Source organism: Chrysemys picta, chromosome 6 (genome assembly GCF_011386835.1).
Source record: "Chrysemys picta bellii isolate R12L10 chromosome 6, ASM1138683v2, whole genome shotgun sequence".
Lineage (NCBI taxonomy): Eukaryota > Metazoa > Chordata > Testudines > Emydidae > Chrysemys > Chrysemys picta.
Window position 1 is genome coordinate 129,824,250 of NC_088796.1, and position 23,206 is coordinate 129,847,455.

At 47.7% G+C, this 23,206-nt stretch overlaps 1 protein-coding gene across 7 annotated transcripts in view; it reads right to left on the bottom strand.

The window, feature by feature from the left end:
- The window catches only part of LOC101953849 (phospholipid-transporting ATPase ABCA1), a 129,202-nt gene that overhangs the window by 97,179 nt on the left and 8,817 nt on the right, over positions 1-23,206 (bottom strand). For 6 of the 7 annotated variants that reach the window (XR_010588736.1, XR_010588737.1, XR_006177039.2 and 3 more), the window contains exons 2-3: positions 6,032-6,175; positions 242-335 (exon numbers count right to left, since the gene is read on the bottom strand). Coding sequence is in view for 4 of the 7 variants with exons in the window: in XM_042861050.2 (XP_042716984.2) it covers positions 242-335; positions 6,032-6,097 (160 nt within the window). In the remaining 3 variants the exon portion in view is untranslated. Of the gene's footprint in view, positions 1-241; positions 336-6,031; positions 6,176-7,950; positions 8,090-23,206 lie in introns of those variants that run through there. The other variant, XM_024108507.3, reaches the window with a different exon arrangement.

The following is a 23,206-nucleotide window of genomic DNA, read 5'->3' on the forward strand; positions in this document are numbered from 1 at the left end:
CCTGCTTAGGCCAACATAATATAAATGCGCCCAGGAGAAGCAGCAGCTCGGTACAATGCTGGAGCAACAGGCCACACGTGGCATGACCCCCCAAGATTCCCTTTGGTGGCAGTTGGAGGGGGAAGGAAAGGTGTTGGTAAACAGCCCTGATTAAGCTTTGATCACAGTGTGTCAAACGGCATTCCCTCCAAGCCATGAAACAATCGACCGCCCTTGGTACGAAGCCTCCTTTGCTACTTACATTCATGTTGTTCGTAGGGCGGATACGAAAGGCGTACGGAGATCAGAATAAAGAAGATAAAGAGAGGCCAAGCAACTTCAATCAGCAGCTGAAACTGGAAAGAAAAAGACAGAGCATTAGGATTTCATATTAAAAACCCCGAGGGAGCGGAGATCACGGTACAAGCCATGTACAAGTCAGTAGAAATATTGTAAGCTTCACACCGGCTCTCTGCCTAGGGGCTCTCAGAGTCAGTGACTCTGTTTGCTATGGATTCCAAGAGCCTTTTGGGGTTAAGTGCCACTTCCACGGACTATGCAAAACATACCAGAGAGGGCTTACTTCTGGCTGGTTTTCATTCTTGTTAACTTCAGTCTGCTGGGTGAAGAAATGATGCTTACCCCCAATGCATCACAGCCAACTAGCTGAAAGTTTGGCCTCCTATGTTAGGGATAGCTGAGAAGTGGAGTTCCCCCCACAAAGCCCTAAACCTTTACCCAAGAACTAGGGACTCAGTTCCAGCTGTTAGTTACAGTGGGGTGTATCTGGAATAACAACACTGATGGCACACATTAGGGCACAATTGATCCCATACTGTCGTTTTCAGTCTACAAATTATTATTTATACCTTGTTCGTCCCTACAGGCCCCCAGCAGACTGGGGGCCCATTGTGCTAGACACTGTACATATGTAACCTACACACCTCCTGGGTGTGGTGTTCTGTCCCATCTAGTGACACCGAGACCACTTAGAGACAGAGAAAACGAGTCTGCTCTACAGACTTAGCTAACAGGCAGTTGGCTTTTAGCTCATGCGGTAGACGAGGCTCATGCACTAGGCTCCAGAGGTCCCAGGTTTGATCCCACCTGATGACGACCTGGGTCTGTCAGCATTACACATACACATAGTGAGAGACAGTTCTTGATGCAAAGAGCTTGCAACAATCTACATGGACCAGACAAAGGTGGGAGAAGAGAGTATTATCCCTATAGTGTTATCTGGATGGGGGACTGAAGCACAGAGACATTGAGTGAATTACCCAAGTTCATGCAGAATGTCTGTGCTGGAGCCAGAAACTGAACCTAGAATGTCTGTGTCCCTGTCTAGTTCCTTCCTTCCCTAAGTTTTGCTGCCCAGAAAGCTTGTCTACACACGCTAGCCCTAAGGTAAGATCAAAACTAAGAATTTAAAGTTGTTCTCCTTTTGCGTTTTTCAAACGTCTCCCACTTTTACAGCAAACATGGAGATCATTTGTTGGCTCAGGCCTTACCCCTCACTTAAAACCCTCAAGCAAGATTTCAGTTCTGTCCTTACACATGTGCACAGGTCAGTGGGACAAGGTAGAACCCCACATACTAGATCATGAACAACCAAAATTAGTCCCCTGCCATTCAATACAGGACACTCCAGGCAGAATCCGGGTATTTACCATCACTCAAGCTAAACCCACCCTGTGCATTAAGGCAATGGTGCATTAACCCAAATGCTATCTGCACCTGCCAGGGAAGCCATTCCAGCTGAGATTCCCACAGCTGGCCCTGGAGGCCCAGTTCCCATTACAATTAATGGAAGCTGGGAATCTAGGTCTCTTAGGAGGCTTTGCCTCACAGGCAAACAGCACTGTTTCCTAACCACTACTTGCCACAAGCACACTGTGCCTATTTACTGCTGAAGTGACGTTCACAGGGCATGGTAACAACCCTGGAGCTCCACCTTTACAAAGCAAAGGGAGGAGAATCTCACCAGTCCCTATACATATGGCAGAGCCCCCTTTCGGGCTACTCGGGTTTACAAGTCAGCGAGTGCCAGGGGGACAGAGGCGCTAATGGGAACATGCTTCCTGCAGCACAACGCCGCACCATGGTCCCACTCAGGAATCCTTGGAAACAGAGCTAGGAAGTTCATAGTTGCCTCTCGCTTCCTTTCCTTGGGTCCTCCTGCTGCTGCTGGGCAGGTCGGACTTTCCATTGCAATAAGGAACAGGAGGGGTAGCACTAGGTTATCCTCTCCTCCCTACTAGCGTCTGCGGCTGGGCTCCACGCTGCTGAAGACGACTGGGGCACAGTCATGGGGGTGGCTATTCCTGAAGCTCCTTGCTGAGGGTGAAGGCTACCAACCAGCTTCCCTTCACTCCTGCAGCAACGGGACTCGCATGAGCAGAAGCCAGGAGGAGGAAGCAGGAGTCACTCCGAATCCCCACTACCGAGAGACCTGAGCCAGACCAGGGGTCAAACAGAGCTCCCCCAGCTGGCACAAGATGTCTGCTTCATAGCCCTGTCCCCATGGCATCAAGCTGCCATTGTCACCCCCAGATCCTCCGTTTGCACAAGTAATTGTGGTAATTACAGAATTAGACAGGTAATGGTGCACATCGTGGTGGGCGACGTGCCAGGCTTTTAACGGTCTGAAAATGGGGCAATCGATGCTGATTGGCCACCTTGCAGTTCACTGAAGCACGTTCTAACAAGTCCTGCTCCATCACAGCAGCCATGGAGCCTGGCTGGAGCCGAGGGTCTGCACCCAAGTTCCCTCTAAGCTGCACAGCAGCCTACCAAGGGCTGCACAGGCGCTCAGGGCTGCAGCCAGGGAGAGGTGCCTCTCCCCCCACCCCCTGCCCCAGCCCCAGAGCTGATGTGGGGAGAGAGGGCTGGGGGGAGTAGTCTCTTCCTGCCACTGCCCTGGGGCAGCCTGCATCCCAACCCCCTCATCCCTGGCCCTACCAGAGCCCTCACCCCCATGCACCCCAACCCTCTTTCCCAGCCCTGAGCCCCCTCCCCACCCTGAACCTCTCATCCCCAGCCCCACCACACATCACCTCCATATTGTGCACTTAACAAAATTCATTCTGCACACGCATGGGAAAAATAAGAGGGACCATTGGTCTGCTGAGCCTAGCAGACTGGTTGGATAACATCCACTTCGTTGAAATACTGGTTTAATAAAGGCATACACCGAAGATAAACGTATGCCTAGGATGGCGTTTTAGAAGATGGTTTTGGTTGCTGGCTTCATTCCATTCCCCATCAATCAACTAAAAAAAACTAAACATCCTCCTTTGGCTTCTAAAGTTCAGTGGGTCTCCCTGCTGCTAATTACCTTTACAAAGGTGGGTAAATAACCCCATCTTTACACATGAAGACAGAGGCACAAGGTCACACGGGAAGTCTAGACTGGAAGCCAGGACTCCGCGATAACTACCAGATGACGTTGCCTCCCGTGGCATGCAGATAGCAATGAAAAGCTTCTAAACACACGTCCTCAGCTCCAGTCCAGACTCCTCAGGGACAGAATTGCCATGCACACTCCCAGCATGGGTCTAACTCTGCTCCCACTGAAATCAGTGGGCGTTTTCTCATTGCTGGACAACGTAGCTCCTCGGATTTACACCAGCCGAGGATCTAACTCAATGTGAGGGGCCAGTTAGATAGTGAGATCTAGCAGCCTGTATAGGCCTGCGTACATTGGTCTGATCCTTAGCTAGCTATTTGCAAAGGAATAGAGGAGCAGGAGGAGGTGCTGAATAAGAGGAGTTGAATCAGAACAGTGCGTTTTTGCACAACTGTGACCCCTGCCCCTGGTTTTCCTTTCCCTGGGAGCAATCAGGATACTTTGTACTGGGCAACTTCCAACAGCACAAACGTAACACTTGAGTTGCACACGTCAGGCTGAGCTTTGAACCCAGCCTTTGCAATGCAGCTCAAACTCACTCCAACTTGGACGTTGGGATAGGAAACGTAGGCGGTGCTGGCTCATTACAGGAGCTCTTGCGGGATGTAAAAAGGATATTTCATCTGTGACCCCACAAACTCTTTTCCGGGTCAGATCTTTGGCTGGTGTAAAACAGAAATGACTTCAATGTGTCTATGCTCATTTATGCTAGCCTCCAACACCAATACAGACCGAGAATTCCCAAGCTAGCCGTGAAAGTGGTGTAATGGGGAGCCCTTTCCTCTCATTTTTGTTTCTATCACGTAATATTTTTCCCCTCTTGGTATTGCCAGTCAGATCCCACAGCTGGATCATTAACAAGATAAAAGCCCTGGGGACAGGCACCAGAGAAGGCACTAAAATTACTCTGCTTGAGGCCTTCATTATAAGCTAACTGTTCATGAAAAAAATTAGCACTCTCTCATCCAATGGGCTACTAACCAGGAAAACTACAGCACCAAAGCTATCCAGATGGTACCAAAAAACGTGGATTAAGACAACCAAGAACACAGCCCAAGAGAAGAGCCAGAAGGCCTTTTTCATTGGCAGTCACACGGTTCACTAATTTTCTGTATAGGTCACTAAGTTTTTGTGGTATCCCCAGATGTCTAATTATCTCCACGTTGCCCAGTAAACTGGTCTATTCTGCATGGTCAATACAGATTAAAGCAAACTAAATTCCTTTACCCACCTTCTATTTTGTTCAGAAGGCATGCCTCTCGGAAGGCCTGGGTATAAGGAATTCTTGAGATACAGGGGTCAATTCCTCAGCTAGTGCAAACCAGCATAGCTCCACTGACATCAATGGAGCTCCGTTAATTTACACCAAGGGAGGATCTGGACCTGGACATGTTTTGCATGAGAAGGAGAAATAGGGCTATAGAGATGAATGGACAGAAGAGCACTATTGGCCACGCTGCAGCCCTCTACTTATAAGAGCAGTTCTGCTGAAATCACATAAGGCAGGGGTGGGAAAACTTTAGCCCAAGGGCCACATCTGGGTATAGAAATCATATGGCGGGCCATGAATGCTCAAGAAATTGAGGGCTAGGGTGCGGGAGGGGGAGAGGGCTCCAGCTGTGGGTGCAAGCTCTGGGGTGGGGCCAGAAATGAGGAGCTCAGGGTGCAGGAGGGGGCTCCAGGCTGGGGTGTGTGTGTGGGGGGGGCTCCAGCTGGGAGTGTGGACTCTGAGGTGGGGCTGGGGATGAGGGGTTCAGAGGGTGGGGGGGGGGGAAGATCAGGGCTGGGGGTTGGGGTGTTGGAGGGGGTCAGGGGTGCAGGCTCCAGGCAGCACTTACCTCAAGCAGCTCCTGGAAGCAGCGGCATGTCCCCCATCCAGCTCCTACGCGGAGGCGCAGCCAGGTGGCTCTGCATGCTGCCCCATCCATAGGCGCTGCCCCTGCAGCTCCCATTGGCCACAGTTCCTGGCCAATGGGAGCTGCAAGGGTGGCACTTGGGGCGAGGGCAACGTGTGGAGCTCCCTGGCTGCCCCTACATGTAGGAGTCTGAGCGGGGACATGCTGCTGCTTCCAGGAGCCGTGCTGTGGCCACAGCACATGTGGAGTGGGGCAAGCCCCAGACCTCACTCCCCAGCAGAAGCTCGAGAGCCGGATGAAAACGTCTGAAGGGCCAGATGCGGCCCCCAGGCCATAGTTTTCCCACCCCTGACATAAGGTCTAGAGCAGGTGTTCTCAGCCTTTTCCATGGAAGGATCCCCCTCAATCTATCAATATGTGATGGGCACTGGTTTTAAACTGCAGGTTGAGAACCTACGGGCTAGAAGAGCAGGCTCTGTACGATTGGACCTGATGCAGAATGCATAAAGTGGGAGAATCTCAACTACACAGAATTTCCTGTCTTCATCAGCATGCTTGGCATCACTGAGACAGACAGAAAACGCTAAGGTTAGCTTAGCCTCACTAAAGTCATTCAACACCTTGCAGGATTGGGGCCTTTCAGAGGCCTAAAATCTGACCATTATATGAATATGGACATTTTTACATGATACATCCTGAACCAGTGTGTCTTGCTCTTTCTTCTATGTCTGGCGGGTTATGAGGCTGCAACTTAGGCAGGCAAACAAAAAGAATGGCTCAAACTTACTGTCTGCCTTCTCCTGTACGTGAAGTTCTTCCATAGCAGCAATCCCAACTGTGTCCAGAAAGCCATCTTCCTTCAGCAAGCCCCGGAAGCTCTCCCTGTGCAGCAGCGGCAGGACACGGCCGGGACACTGTGGCTGGGCATTCACTGGAGAGCAAAAATTAGGAGAGGAAAAACTAAGTTGTAAAGAAAAAGCAAATGAACAAGTACCACGTTCTAATCTCACTTGCACCTACGCACCCCTGCTGAATCCAGGGCTGCTGCCAAATTGTTCCATCCTACCCCCATCCAGCCCTGCAGACAGCGATGGGTGCCAATGAGTGCGGCCTTTGACCCATGGTGTTCCTAGATTAAAATAAATAACTAAACCCCCCCATACCCAGGAGGGCAATTCCCCAGCTTCCTTCCTGCCCAGCAAATCGGAAAGAAAAACCAAACAAAACTAGGAGACAAAGCTCTGGTTACTTACAGCTGCTTTGCAGAATCTCTCGTTTCAGGTCAAACCCTACAGTGATCTCATAAAATGGCTTTTTGTGTTCCCCTCCACATTTTTTAGAATGGTGAAAGCCTGGCCATTTGGATGGGAGTTCTGCTATTTTAAGAGCTCCAGACTCTGGCAGCTACATCACTTGCAAAAGGCAGCGCTATGCACTGATCAGTGGCCGAAGACATTGGGTCAGTCGAGCACTTCTCCGTATGGCACACAATAGGCATGTCAGGGCCAGGGCCAGCTCCAGGCACCAGCCCAGCAAGCAGGTGCTTGGGGCGGCCAACGGAGAGCGGCGGCACGTCCGGGTCTTCGGCGGCGGATCCCTCACTCTCTCTCTCTCTCTCTCTCTCTCTCTCTCTCTCTCGGAGCGAAGGACCAGTCGCCGAATTGCCGCTGAAGACTGAAGCAGCGGCAGAGCTGATCGCAACCATGGCTTTTTTTTTGCACGCACTGCTTGGGGCAGCAAAAACCCTGGAGCCGGCCAGGGCATAGGCAATAGCAAATGCATCTACGCTGATGGGTGAAGGCAGTAGAAAAGCATCTCTTCCCAACCTTGCTAGGGAGGTGTAGTGCTATGCCTGCTAAGATGGCACTGATTCCTCACAGGGGTCTGATCAACCAATGCTCTGCACTTTGCATAATCATTCACAGCGGTGCTGAATGTAAAATGCTCCCAAATCAACATGGCAATTGTGAGCATGGTGCATTCTGACCTTGTAGCATTTCACACTCACTTTGCACTGGTGTAAGTGACTACACAAGGTGCAGGATAACGCAATCAAATCCCTAGTATTTATTTTGCTGTCAATTAATAGTACAATAAGTTAATCGGGTGGATTTTCTAGGTTATCAAAGCTTTAGCTGGTTATATAAACACACTGAGTTATAGCTACCGCTCCTTGATATTAGTTACATGGAGAACACACACGTGCTTTTGATAATCTTCTGACATACCAGTGCCTCAGAGGGATTCTAAATTGCATTCCTGCTTACAAAGTGCAGTGAAAACCTTCCCAAAATCCATAAACAAGATAGGAACATAAAACTTGGGTGAAATTCTCTGGCCTGTGTTATGCAGGAGGTCAGACTAAATCATCATAATCTGGCCTTTAAAAATCTGAATCTACAAACGGCCAGACCAATCAGTTCTTTTTAATCTCAGCAAAGACTAAACAGCATTACCACAAAGCTACACATCACAGTGACCTTCAGATTAAAACCTGGATGAGAAAAGTGACATTTTCATAATGTAACTACCAAAACGAATTAAACCAAACTGCTATTATATCAAATTCCTGGGATGACCACGCTGTTGTAGGAGAACAGTGCTGCTTAACACTAGCAAATGAGCAGAACAAAGGAAGAGGCTCCCTACAAGAACCAACAAACAACATGGATCTAAGAGAAGTGATCAATGTCAGCACATAATCACCTCAAGGATATAGTCAGTATAGGTCCATTTACGTCATTGGATTCTGCGGGATCTAGAAGTGTTCTTCATCCACAGCTGCCCCTCTCCATAATCAGAAAATGCCTCAGTGCTCTCTGCCAAGGGAATGCCTCACTCTAGATTCCCTCTGGTTGGACAACACTGCCTCTGACGTTCCAGCTGCACATACATCTGGTTCGTGGCACTCACCAGAGACCTCCTAAAAGCAAAGTGCTGACAGGCTCCGCAGAACATCCAAAGGAAAAAATCTGGCCTCTGACAACAAGGTCAAAGGACAAGCTTTGGCCTCCAAGGACTCCCCTCAAACACCTCCCACCAACAGCATGCTTACTGTCCTGCTGGATCACAGAGAGATTGCAGCGTGGCTCTGTTAAGTATCCATGTTAAATATTTCAAGCTGTAACAAAACATAATCCAGAAAAGAAAGAAACTAAGTAGGAACGTTACCACCCCCTCTACCCACTCATCGCTGCTCGTGCTGCAGGGCAGCTGAAAGCATTTTCTTTCCAAGCCTCAGCGAGCAATCTGAACATTACTGGTATCTTAATGCAACAGACACGGACTCTGTGATCACTAACAGTACAAAGACGACAAGTGAAATGTCCTAGCAACTAGATGGAACACTCGTTTTTCAAGCATTTGCCACACAGTCACTGTCCCTGGGCCAGGAATCCAGGATTCCCTCTTTCCTAATTACCATAGAAGCCCAGCAAAAAGGATTCATCCCTTTCTTGCATAGGGCCCGATCTTGCACCCATTAAGTAAACAAGAGTTTACAACTGAGCTTAGCCCAGATTCGTTGGCTCCAATACTCACGGGTCCCACAACAGAGGCAGTATGGAAATTCAAGCAGTAATTTATGGGAGGCTTCTGCTGAGAACTAATCACTAGGTAGTTGGATAATCCACTTCAGTGGAAAACCAGAGGCCTGGAATGGGAGCAGGGCAACAGGCAGAGCCCGTGCTCCACTGTCCAGAACCCTGCGCTTGGAATCTGGAGGCAAAACAGCAAGAACTGACGTTATTAGGCGCAAGAGATTCACTCAGAGTGAAACTGAACAGGGGGAAGTTTGGGCCAAAAATCCATAGGATGGACAAAGCCAGGACTTGCCAGATACAGTGGGTGCTGCATGTGTTATTCCAAACTGTACAAACCTGTTCACGTCCACCTCTCAGCCATCTACGACTACTAATCTGACTATGTACAGGGAGACATCCTGAGTATCTGTCAGACTTCAACAGAGATTGGGCAAAACACTTCTGTGCATGCTTAAAGCTGGCTTGGATTTTAACGGACTTGAGAGGCTGACAGATCTGGTTCATGTGTGACATAACGTAGGTAGCTCCCCAAATTCACTACTAATGCATCAGAAAATTCCTAGTGGGTAAGAATCTCTGTGCAAAATGGCCCCCCCCCCCCTTAGCCACCTTCAGATATTTCAGACACTTGTTTTTCCAACTGTCAAAGGATGAGAATTAAAACAACCTGTGGGAAGACCCTTGCTATAGCAGACACCACTAGGTCAGCTAGAGTTTAAAGTCCAGCAGCATTTCCACCCTCACCTATTCTGATGGGCTTTCAGCACAGCTGTCAAAATCCAGTCCGGCTTGCAATAGACAAGTGCAAGCAGGGCCGGTGCAACCATTTAGGCGACCGCACTAGAATTCGGGGGGGCGCCATTTTCTTTGGCAGTGACTGTGGCGGCCGGATCTTCAGCTGCCCCGGTCGTCGTCAGCATTTAGGAGGAGGGAGCTGGGGCAGTGGAATGCGGGGAGGGCCGCCTGCAGCAAGGGGCGGGGCAGCCTAAGCTGATTGGCGCCACGAGCCTGGGAGGCAGACAAGTGAAGCAGCCACGGCGTGCTCGGGGAGGAGGCGGGGTAGGGGGGAGCGCCTCAGGGCTGAGGGTGGGAGCTGCCGCGGGGGGGGGCACCCTCACGGTAGGGGTGGGGAGCTGCTGCGGGGGGGGGGGGGTGCAAGGTGGAAGTTTTGCTTAGGGCGCGAAACATCCTTCCACCGGCCCTGAGTGCAATGCTACAACAGAGTTCAGCCAGTTTCAGCAGGGACTCTATGCCTCCCCCCTTCAAGTAACATTGTGAGCCATTAGTACATACCATGAACCCCAAAAGTACTAAATGCAGGATTGGAGGCATGCACGTAAACTTTTGTTCTATGCATTCACTACTAGAGGTTAAATTCTCTCGGTGTAAATTGAGGCCGCTCTATTGAAGTCAATGGATAGCCACCCATTTACACCAACAGAGAATTTGGTCCTTTCACTCTATGGCATAATTTGTTTTTCTATATCCCATATTCTCCAACAAGACAGCAAGAAGTCCCTCAACTCTGAGATGGTGAGGTCTGGAGTGAGCTTTATTGTCTACAACTGTCCTGCATACACTCATCACAATGCACAGGGCTTACTACTGCAAGTAATCCAGCTATTCCCAGGTGCAAGAATGAACAGGAACAGGCCGGTAGAAAAGATTCTGTGATGTATCTGCATAACCTTCATTTTCATACCCACTCAAGAGACACAAGCTCAATTGCCAACTCTGTCACAAGCTCCCTATACATCCTTGGGCAAGTCACTTCTCTTTCAGTTCCCTCAATGAGGCATTGGGATAATCATTCTTCCTTTGGTCGTCTTACCTATTTAGGATTGTAAGACCTTCAAGACAGACACCGTGTCTCTTACTGAAGTGGCTGTACAGCACCTTGCATAACGGAGTCCTGATTGCAGTTAGAGCCTTTAGGTGCTATCAGAATTCAAATAATAAAAAGAACTGATTGCTACTTGGAGCATGGAACTGGGCTGTGATTGCACATCTGGAGCAGTGTTAATTCTGCACAGAACCCAGTCACCTTAGTAGATGCAAGGGAGGGTTGAGTACAATCTAAGGTTTCTGCTAAAGAACAAGCAAGAGCAAATCAATGGTCAGGAGGCCCCTTTGCATTTGATCAGTGGAAAACACGACAAGACTCAATCCAGAACTCTGGTGGGGGAGGTTATTCTCGGTCCTCACAGAGAAACGAGTGTTTATCGGATTTTATGCAAATAATTTGGCAGCGAATACTCTGCCTAAGCTCATGCACAGCTCCATGGGTTCGGCTGTGCACATCACTGTTCTGATACTAGCCGAGGTGAGGATGAGAAGACAGATCTCTGGCCACTTGTCCGTACAGGCTGCAGTCTGTCCTATCAGCAATTGGCTGAATATCATCCACACCCACCAAAATAATCCACAGGAGAGAGTCAGGAGAGAGAAATTTGTAAATTTCCCCCTCTCACAGCATCCTCCAGATCATTCCATTGGGTTTTAACCCCCCAATCACCAAATTAGTGAGTGGTTCATGTCACAGCTCCAGGCAACTGTACTTGTATTCTCCCTCTGTGGCCTGCCCATGACATCATAGGCTCCCAGCTCCTCATTCATCACTACTCTTGGGTAGAGACCCCAGTTTCCAGGCTGCCCATCTCCCTGCCTACACGGTGATATTTGGGGCAAGCTATCCTGCCTAAACCAGTGTCTGCACTTCACTTTCCCTCCAGTCTCTATGAACAGTAGAATGGCCCACAGTTACTACACAGCCCTTTCTAACAAGCAAGCACACTTATTCTTAAGATGAAAGCATTAGAGAGAGAAAAATCTATTAAAAACTATAAAAAAATCCTACATGCATGCTAAAAAGCTTATCGGAGATCACCCTAACTTCAACCTTGGTCTCTGGTAGGTGTGAGATCTTCCAAACTCACAACAGGGTTCTCTCTGTGGTTACAAGTTCGTAACGGTTTCAGATTAAGAAACAGAACCCTGGCTGGGCAGATCAGCCTATTTCTTTATACAGAAATCACCCTTAAAGTGCCAGATAAGAATGGACTTTTGGAACAAAAAAAAGTATGGTTTGCCTGGGGAATGGCTAAGGGACAGTGAATGCAAATACCCCTCCTGCAGTTAGCAAAACCCCATCTTTTTGTGGCTTAATAGGTCTCCAAAGGATATTGCAGGAAATTGCCATATCTGTCACACTGCAGCCCACAGAACTGTCCATGCCCTTTCCCCAGTTTCAGGGGGGAGCCGTGTTCGTCTGTATCCACAAAAACAAGGAATCCGGTGGCACCTTAAAGGCTAATAGATTTATTTGGGCATAAGCTTTCATGGGTAAAAAAAAACACTTCCTGCATCTGAAGTGGGTTTTTTATCCACGAAAGCTTATGCCCAAATAAATCGGTTAGTCTTTAAGGTGTCAGACTCCTTATTGTTTTTCCCCAGTTTGTCGCCTATACCTCTTTCTTCCGAGTGGCTCTCCAACCCTACAGATGGCAGGAGAGATTTCAGAGCAGAGGCCCCCCCATCTGCACATGCCATCTGAGGGACGATCCTGCAGCGCAGCAGAAATCATTAATTTTAGCAGTAAACGATCAAAGTGGACCATCTTTGCCGTAAGTGCTGCAGGCGCATTGACAGCAAAATGTGCGCTTTGAGTCACCCTTTGTTATTGGCACAACACTTCTCCACTGCTCAGAATCAGAGTATTCCTAAGTGCCTGTAACCCTGTCAGCCAGGAGTCCCCAAAGACAGACCCAGTCCGAACAGAAAGCTGGATTTTACAGATTTAGAATTTAAACAGAGAAAAAAGCTGTTGTGGCAGAGAATCCATCCTGCCTCTCTTCCCTCCCCCCTTCCCTTCCTGGGGTCTGTACTCAGCAAACATACAACAGCCTTCAAAAAATCTGTCTGCAAACAATGCAGCTGTTTGCTCTATGACAGGGAAAGACCTTTCCTCTAGAAAATAAATCACTATTTAGACAGGGAACATAGCAAACTAATCAAATCCCAGGGGATCCGGATGTTTCAGAATATTGATAATGGGCTACAGAGCCTTTAACCTATAGATCACCAGCCCTGCTCAGCAGTGACTGACAGCTGTTACCAGCTGATGAGAGTTCAGTGGCCCATGTTAAATAACTTCAGTGGCCTCAGTCCAGTTGTTAGTGGGCAAGAATCCACACCACAAAAGCAACTACTACAGCTGACAGTTCTGCAGAGGCCAAGGACTGAGGGGCCATGGAGACTGACATGGACCCACCAGACCAAGTTTGAAGCATGCTCAGGGCCGGTGCAAGGAAGTTTCACGGCCTAGGGTCCACTCCCAATAATAGATGAGGAGGTGTCAATTCCAGGAGAGGAAAAGCTGCTTCTGTAATGAGCCAGCCACTCCCAGTCCCTATTCAAGCCCAGATTAATGGTGTTAAATTTGCAAATGAATTTTAGTTCTGCTGTTTCTCTTGGAAGTCTGTTTCTGAAGTTTTTTTGTTCAATGATAGTGACTTTTAAATCTGTAATAGAATGACCAGGGAGACTGAAGTGTTCACTTACTGGCTTTTGTATGTTACCATTCCTGATGTCCGATTTGTGTCCATTTATTCTTTTGCGGAGGGACTGTCCGGTTTGGCCAATGTACATGGCAGAGGGGCATTGCAGGCACATGATGGCATATATAACATTAGTGGTTGTGCAGGTGAATGAGCCCTTGATGACTTCGTGGACTTTGGATCAGGTTCTAAAATGAATCTTATCAAATCAAACCAGAGTAGCCATAAAAACAATTCAAGAGCTGGAGAAAATGCCTTGCAGCAAGACACTTAAAGAGCTCAGCCTGTTTAGCTTATTAAGAAGATTGAGACGGGACTTGACTACAGTGTACAAGTACCTTCTCCTGGGGAGAAGATATTGAGAGTTAAGGGAACAGGAGTACTTGTGGCACCTTAGAGACTAACGAATTGATTTGAGCATAAGCTTTCGTGGGCTACAGCCCACTTCTTCGGATGCATAGAATGGAACACACAGAAGATATTTATACATACAGAGAACATGAAAGGGTGGAAGTAGCTATACCAACTGTAAGAGGCCAATCAACTGAGATGAGCTATCATCAGCAGGAGAGAGAAAGGCTAAGGGGCTCTAATCTAGCAGGCAAAGGCACAAGAATCAATGGCTGAAAGCTGACGCCAGATAAAAATGTGTGCCTTATTTCCAATTTGAGTTTAACAGTGATAGTGATTAACCGCTAGAACAAGCTACTGAGGGAAACAGTCGAGTCTCCATCACTGATGCCTTTCTGGAAGTTACGCTTTAGCCAAAGATAAGTTACTGGGTTCAACATAAGGTAATTGGGTGAAATTTAATGGCCTGTCAGATACCGACTAACTGAACTAAAGGTCCATTTTGGCCTTAAACTCTGACTCAATGCACGAAATGTCTTATTTACTTTCCTTTAAGGAATTCCAGGCCACATTTGATAAATAATCACAACAAATCCTGCATCTTGGCAGGGGGTTAGACTAGATGACCCTTGTGGTCCCTTCTATCCCTATGGTTCTAGGATTAGTGTTGCAAAGCCCTTACTTGTAGTATTGTGGTAATGCTAGAGCTCCCCGCAGAGATCGGTGCCCCACTGTGCCAGGTGCTGTACACACAAACAACAAGAGACCATCCCTGCCATGTAGAGTTACCATTCCGAATAAACAAGTCAAAGGAAGTGCTCTTATCCCTATTTTGCAGATGGAGAACTGAGGCACAGAGAGATTAAGGCCTTAAACCTCAAAAGTGTTTAGGTGTCTAACTCCCATTGGAGTCCATAGGAGTTAGGTGCCTAAATACCTCTGGGGATCTGGGCCTAAGTGACTTTCCCAAGGTCACATAAGGTGCCTGCCACAGACCTGGGAATTATATGCAGCTCTCCTAAATCAGTCTTCAACCTTCACCATCTGCCTGAAAGCTCTTCAAATCAGATGTCAAATTCCAGCTTCTCCCAGCACAATGGGATACAGCAACTACAACTAAGAGCTTTTTCTACATAGTTACACATGCGATCACTGCCTTTAACAGGACATGACTGAGGGTAGCTTCCAAGAAGTTACCATAGCAAGGTGCAGAAATCTGGAGAAAAGCTTATTAAAACTAATAGTTACAGTAAACTCTTCAACTTTAATTGGACCAATGGACTTAAGGCAGACAGCTTTAGACTTAGTTCTGTTCAAGTCAAGAGAGAAAGGACCACTAACAGCATGTGTACACAAGGTAAGCTTTCATTTGTACTGGTGCTAAAACAGTAATGGATTCCATAGCAAAGGTGTTTGTGAAATTCTTTGGGACGACCAAGAGAGAGCTCTGAGTGGCAATATCTATTATGTGCTCAAAACCACAGACTTGGAAACTCTTGAACAACTTTCCAAAGTGTGAGCTTTCAATTGGACTGGGCACTGGGTTTCTCCAACACCCTTCTCTAGAAGTGCCACAGAATTGTCAATTTCCACATGGAGGGCCAGTGGAGATGGGGAGTCAGGGCCCCGGTTTGACAAGTCAATCAAACAATGGTACTTTGATGGCAATAAAAAAAATACTTCGTGCTTTTAGAACATCTTTCCTCTAATGAAGCCGAGTCAAGTTACAGAGAGTTAAAGCATCACTAGCCTTACTTTACAAACTAGGAAACGGAGACACAGAAGTTAAGTGACTGACCCAGGATCAGAGCTGGGAATACAATCAACGGATCCCAATTCTCAGTCTCCTGGCCTAAGTGCTAGAAAGCACTGTAGCAGCATAACCGTGTCAGCTGTAGAGAAGAGCTTTGAACCTACAACCCTCTAGCTGCAGCACAGGACTGCTATCAACTGAACAGCCAGTCACTGGAAACCGCTCTTTCAGAATTCCCAAACACTAGCTTCTAGATCACTCATGTTTTCCAAATAGGCAAACCCATCCCTCCCTCCCCCCCCTTTCCTATACAGCCTTAAAGCTTCATTCTGCAATAGCTCCCCTCCAGCTTAAATCACTGGTTTGTATTTGCAGCTCTCCTTTTTGCAGCACAACCAGGGAACTGCTGACTCGGCAGGCAACAGGGAAGAGATTAATCACACAATAATTACTCTTGGTTGATAGTTATGGGCAAGATCCGCAGCTAGTTTACATCATTTCATGCCAGCTAATAGTCTGGGCCAATGTGTGTTAATAAACAAATCCAAGTCTTGTTCTAATGCATAAAAATAAAAACAAATTCACATTTTAACCAAGACTAAAGTGATTTGCCTGCTGTCTTAATAGTATGCACTTTTATTGCTGTGAAAGTCAAACAATGAAAGCAGCTTGAAATTGGCTGTAGGCTACTAAAAAAGGAAAGAAAGCTTTGCACTAAATGTGTATGGTAGCTTTCTTGTATCCCTACCTCTCACCAGACTGGAAGTTTACAACGTGAAGCACAGTAACAAAATTACAGGAAGTTGCTTAAATAATCTCAGTTCACATAGTGAATCAGTCTCTCTGATCTAAACAAAACTCCTTGGCTTGATACCCAAATCACTTTAAATAGGATCCCTTGGGATACATATGGCCAGTGAAAGTGAGGGGGGGAGGGGGAATGTAGAGGGGGGGCAGGGCCTCAGGGAAGGGGGAGGGCTAGGGTGTTCAGTTTTGTGCAATTAGAAAGTTGGCAGCCCTAACCACTGGGTTACTAGTACCTCCAGGTCTTCTTTTGAGGATGCCCTTATTGCTATATAGCAGTTTCTCACCTTTTCCTTTTGGGATCTTCATGCTGACATAGCATATCAGTATGATCAATATCAATGAATTGAGGGCCGACCCCTGGTGCCATCTGACTTCTCCTTCAAAGGGACTTTTAGTTCCAAAACATGTTTAGCATACTCTTTTAGGTAGGGTTACCATTCGTCCGGATTTACCTGGACATGTCCTCCTTTTTGTTCTAAAAATAGCGTCCGGGGGGAATTTGTAAAGCACTCACAATGTCCGGGATTTCCCCCCTCCCCCGGCAGAGCAGAGCGAGCAGCTGGGAGGGCTGCAGGAAAGTCCCGGGCTGGACTCTGGAGCAGCTGTAGAGGAGCCGGATCCGCCCTGCATTCTGAGCCGGCAGCTCTCCCCTGCAGCCCGGTCCGGCAGCACTGTGCAGGGCCAGGGACCGGGTTTTGTTGTGCTGGGGAGCGCAGCCACGTGTCCGGCTCTGCTCGCACAGAGCCCAACACCCTGTTCTGAGCAGCAGGGTAAGGGGGCCAGGGGGCCAGGGGGCAGGAAGGTTCTGGAGGGGGCAGTCAAGAAACGGGGGGGGCTTTTTGGGGGGAGTGGAGAAAGTTTTGGGCAGTCAGGGTACAGGTAGGGGGTAGGGTCCTGGGGGGCAGTTGGGGGGGTCTTAGGAGGGGGCAGTTAGGGGACAAGGAACAGGGAGTCTTAGGTAGGGGGTGGGGTTCTGGAGGGCAGTTAGGAGCAGGGGTCCCAGGAGGGGGCAGTCAGGGGCAGTCAGGGGACAAGGAGCGGGGGGGTGGGGGGCTGGGAGTTCTGGGGGGGAGCTGTCAGGGGGCAGGAGTGGGGAGAGGGATCGGAGCAGTCAGGGGACAGGGAGCAGAGGGGTTTAGATGGGTTGGGAGTTCTGGGGGGGGCTGTCAGGGGGTGGGGAGTGGTTGGATGGGGCGTGGGAGTCCCAGGGGTCTGTCTGGGGGTGGGGGTGTGGATAAGGGTTGGGGCAGTCAGGGGACAAGAGGCAGGGAGGCTTAGATAGGAAGTGGAGTCCTGGGGGGCAGTTAGGGGCAGGGGTCCCAGGAGGGGGCAGTCAGGGGACAAGGAACGGGGGGAGGGTTGGGGGTTCTGGGGGGGCAGGAAGTGGGAGGGGCAGGGGCGGGGCTAGGGCAGGGCTCCTCCCATCCTCTTTTTTGCTTGCTGAAATATGGTAACCCTATTTTAGGTAATCTATATAGAGCATTCAGTTGACGTTATTAAATCCTCAGACACTCCATATTTCCTCAGCACTGGTGTGAGCAGTCTCCTGTCCACTGTATCATATGCCTTTTCTCGGTCTGTAGAATCCCAGATGCAGTCCTGGTGGTACTTAGCCGCTTCTCTCTCTCATGCGGAATTACAAACCCGGCATCTGTGGTTCCTCATCTTTTCCTAAAACCCAACTGTTCTTGTTCAAGGTGGGGTTCCACCATCCTCCTAGTTCTGACGTCCAAGGCGCATTCAGTAGCTTCACCCCATGTGCCAATGCCTCTATCCCTGAATCGTTTCCACAGTCATTGATGTTTACCTTCTTATATACAGGCATCAGGATAGACTTGCACCAATCTCTGGGAATGTTCTTGTCTTGCCATATGGCTTTAACCACTCTGTTCATCCATTTTATGCCTCTCTTGCCCAAGGCTTTCACCAGATCCAGCACCACATCTCTCTGCCTTACTAGTCATTATCTGGACTGCATGTCTCACCTATTCCTCCATTAGGTCAGGCTCAGGCACCACATTAGGATCACATGTTGGCAACTCTGCCTCATTTAAAAGACTATCAAAGGATTGTTTCCACCTTTCCTTCGCTTGTAAACACTTGTAAAGGATGAACAATACCATCCTCCATCCATTTGCCTCTCATTTTTGCAGCGACAGATCTTTTTGCAAGTCAGCTGTGGGTAGTTTACATGCTCGGCATACAGGAAATATAGGGCATTCTCTTGGGCCTTCTTCACTGCCTGTTGGCAGCTCATGGTGCTTCTTTGTATTTGCTTTTACTAGAAACCAACAGGTTCATTCCTTTCTCTTTACGTGCCATTTTCTTGTTTCAGTTGCTATCTGCACTTCATCAGTCCACCACTGCTCCTCTCTCTCCCTTGGTTTTCTCCATCTGTATCATCCACAAGCTTCTTTGATGCCACAATTCATGTTCTTTGGAGGTAGTTCCACTCTTCAGCCGATGCCAAATCTATTTCCGGATACCTATCCTGTAGTGCTTGCAAACGCTTCTCTGTGCGCTTCCCCATAACGTCTGTACTTTAATCCGGTTTCTTTGGACCTTAGTTCCCTCCTTGTCCAACACTCTGCTGCAGTCTTTGCCACAAGGTTTGTGCTGCAGTACTGCCGTCTTGCCAGGTGTCACTTCGCAGTCCATAACTTAACCGCGATTTCCTCAACATTGTATTAATCTGGCTTTTGTTTCCACCACTGTCATGTGATCAAACGGCTCACTGTCTTTTGGAGCCATGTATTGGCTGTCATCCATTAATTAGCAATATCTAGTAACTTTCTCTCTCTCGTTCATAGAGTTTAGGATGAAGTCTCCTAAGCACAGCTCATACCCCTTGTGGTTTTTGCCCACCTGCGTATTTGTTGGATCACAGCACACCAACAGCAGCTCCTTCGGCATTGCGGTGTCTGCAAGTCTTGGAGAAACTCCCTTTCTCTACCACATTCTTGCTGAGGTGCATACTTGTATCACAAACAGAGGGTGCTCTTTAACTTGGATTCATATAGTCTGTCACACTCAATAAACTTCAACCATCCTTTTCCTCAGCTCTCCTTTAATTACCAGCCAGATTCCGTTATCACCCCTTTTGTCATTTACATAGACAAAGTTATAATCGAAGCCCAACGCTTTCACTGTGTCCCCGTCCATCACATTTCCCATAAGCACAGAACATCAATCCCTCTCTACCATCATATCCGCTACGTCCATGCCTTTTACCAAACTGGATACATTCAGCATTGCTGCTTTTATGATGTGGGATTTCTTTGGCTGCGCAGGTCACTGCTTTTCATCAGACTCTTCTCTCTGACCACTGGTCTCGCCAACTCTGACAGCTCAGACACTGGCCGCTAGAAGTCCTATTGGCCTGGGGCTGCCAGGTGATCTTCTGGCACAGGGCTGAGATGCCCTCTCGCCATTAGCAGTAGTCCCTGGTGGAGAAGCATACAGGCCAGTCTCACCCCTCCTCATTAACAATATCTACCACTGCCCTGGATAACTCACCAAAAAGATGAGACTGCTTGCACTGACTTAGTCACCTCACCCCACAAAGAACTAGAGAGTTTTGGTTGATGTCCCGGACATACACCACAGTGAGAGGGCCTTTCCCCCCGTTGAGTTAGGTACGTGCCCATTCTTCCTACTTCGTTGCCACAGACCCAGTGGATCGCCTACAGGGGGTTGAGATCAGAGTTTTCCTTCCAGTAAGTAGGCTGCCCTCCTGGGCAGAAGATCCCCACCTGCCCTGAACGGTCTGGTTATTTTGGGGGTTGGAGGGCCAGGTTGCCTAGTGACTGGAGCACTTCATTTACAGTCCTCTGTTTGGTAAATGTGCCCCAGCCTTTAAGGTGTGGGGGTAGGATTGTAGGGGGACGCAGACCCTCCCTCTCCACTAGGTCCCAGCCTGTGGACATCAACTCCCGAGTAAGGATGCTCCCAGCATTGAGTCTACCTTCACTGCCCTGGGCTACTTCCTACCACCATCCTTTAAGTTTGAGGCATGGCCCCTATAGTCCAAGTTCCTGTGGTGATTTGTCACTAGTAATGTCCCCTCGTGGACCTTGGGTGGCATCCTGTTGTGGTCCCATGTTCCTCCTGGTGGGGCAGATGTAAGTTTGGCGAGGTTGGAACCCCACAAGCTCTCTGGTTTTCTGTCACCCAGGTTTCTCTTAGGCAGGGAGCTCCCAGGCCTCTTTCTCTGTCTCCTTTGGCCAGAGGATGGTGCTTGGTTGCTGGTGGCTGCCTTGACTGGTAGGCTAGTGATCCTTCCCCACCTACCTTTCCCAGCCCACAAAACAAATTGATTAAAATAAAATACATATATAAACAAACAAAAAGCCATTGTTCTGAAGAGTACAATGTAGAATTCAGACAAGACATAGTCGAGTGAAGGAGAGAACAAAGAAAATGTGGAGAAGGAGGACAGAGTTACATAAATAAGATCATAGGGTTCCACAGTTGGTTGATTAACAATTCTTGATGATTAATCTTTTAAATTTAATCAAATTGTTTCTTGTAAACATAATCTGTGCTAACACAGGGAACTCTGACTCCCTCTAGTGGCTGGACTGTTCAGAGAGGTTTTAGCTCAGGCAGTAGAGCCTTATGGCTTTAGAGCCACAAGATTGATGTTCAAGTCCCACTGATGACAAAACCAGGGGCACTGTTGTATTGGCTTGTGGCAGAAATGAACAGGATTTGAACGCAGCAAGGATGGTAGTTGGTGCATAAGTCTTTGGACAAGATCTTGCACATGTAAGAGATTAGTGCTGACCAAGACACAAATGTTCATGGGAGAAGGAGATAGAAAGAGAAAGGAGAGTGTTAGTGGCATGGGGAAAGCATGAGGAGATGAGGTCAGAGAGAGGCGTGCTAGAGTTATATGGGGAATGCACAAGGAGACTAGTAGATAGGAACTGCAAGACACTGTTGCCCATCTAGCTCTGAGAAGCGGAGCTAGGTTCTGTTTTGCCTCATGCTCAAGAAAATGGTCAGACAAATTCTCCTACTAGAGTCTTCATTAGAGACAGGAAGGAAACAGCTTGACATTTCAGATCCCAAATTAAACTTGCAGTGGTGGCAGTTAGGGAAAAAAAAAAATCCATCTTTTGATTTACAAATTGAGCAAATCTGAGCTGGAAATCACTGAGGCAGAATCAATAGGGGACCCCAGAATACCATTTTTATAGTTTTTATTATTATTTATAGCTGCACTTTAATGGCATACTTAACGTAACATCATTTAAAGGATTCCATCTGAAAAGCATAGGAAAGATCACTGCATAACAAACAATTGGAGGAGAGGTAAAAAAGCAGAGCACATAGGACATGTGTACAGTGCAACATTCTGGGCCTGATTCGGCACTATTCTGCACAGTGTGCCGTGTTTACATGGGTGCGATGGGAGTGCAAAGGGAATACAAAATGCTACCAAATCAGATTGATAGAATTTTACACCCACTTTGCCCCTGCGTGAATTCCTGCACACAGCACATGCAATGGAGAACCAGGCCTTCTTTCTATATCCTAATGAATTCAGCAAGCTACCTTCTGCTCCCAGCATATAGTGCAACAAGCAAATTCCTAATTCTGCAATGCAATAATGCCCGTTACCGCATGTACTGAAGAGAAGCACTCCTACTGGCTTAGGACCTGATCCTACATTCATTATGAGATAGCAGCAAACCAGCACAGCTTTTATCAACATATAGGTACATCTATAAGATATCCATAGATATATTCTCCAAGGACCACATTTGCCTGCACTGGTGAAAACCAGTGCAGCTCCAATAGGATCGAAGGAGTTGCACTTGCATACATCATTGAACTTAAAATATTACACCCCAAATGAAATTCATTAACTTATCATGCACTTTCCTAAAGCCACTAGAAAGACTATAACTGGCTGAGATACTGAAGCTCTCTTATTATAAACGAAAGTCCCTGGCTGTCCTAAACTCAAAGGCCAAAATCTAGTTCATTCTCTGTGCCAGATAAAACACAAGAAAAGCAAGGTTCCAATCGGTCCAAAAGACAAAAGCAAATAAGATAGTCAATCACAGCCAGTGTCCAAAGATCCAGAGTCCATATGAGCTGAAAATCTCTCTTTTTACTGTCAATGAATGTGCTAGCCTCTGTAGCAGGATCTGAAAATAGTAGTGCACATCCGACAGACCAGAATTGCAAAGCTTGGACTCGGCTCAGCATTGATCTCAAAGTAACTCTATTCTAAAAGAGCCAATGTATCGTCCACAAAAATCTTTACTGCACAATCCTGATAAAAACCGACCTCTGTAACTGACGGTGCACATCACACTGAGTATTCGGTGCAGGCTTCACCCACTGAAGTTCAAACATCAGTCATTTTTGTCTTGGGCTTTGCCCTCTGGGACCAATATGCCATAAACTATCATATGTCAATTGCGGTAACTAGCAGAAACACCACATCGTTTTTGGGTGAAGAGGGAATTCTTTAGTGGTGTTTTGGGGATTCACTGGCACTATTAATAATTTGTCAGTTACATTTATGGGGATACATTCTGCTCTTAAGCACACCCACACAATTCCATTTAGATCAGTCCACTAGCACGGGTGTCACCATTGATAAGAATCACTGAACTCATCAACCGTGAGAAATGGCTCCAGAGCAATGGGAAGATGGCATCATAGTTACAATGGCAAAGCCTGGTGACCTAAGTGATTGTAACAACTGGAAGGTGCTACACTCCTTTCTCCTTGCAGTATCCTCTTAAGCAGAATAGGGGAAGTGGTGGAGACAAAACTAAAGGGAAGAGCAGGCTAGATGTTGACCCGGAAGATCATGTATCAGCCAGATTTACCTCCTAAGAATGATCTTTAAAGAGAGCATCCAATGGCAAAAAGCCACTCAAACTTCACAGATTTCAAGAAAGCATTTAACATCGCAATTCACTCTGGAACGA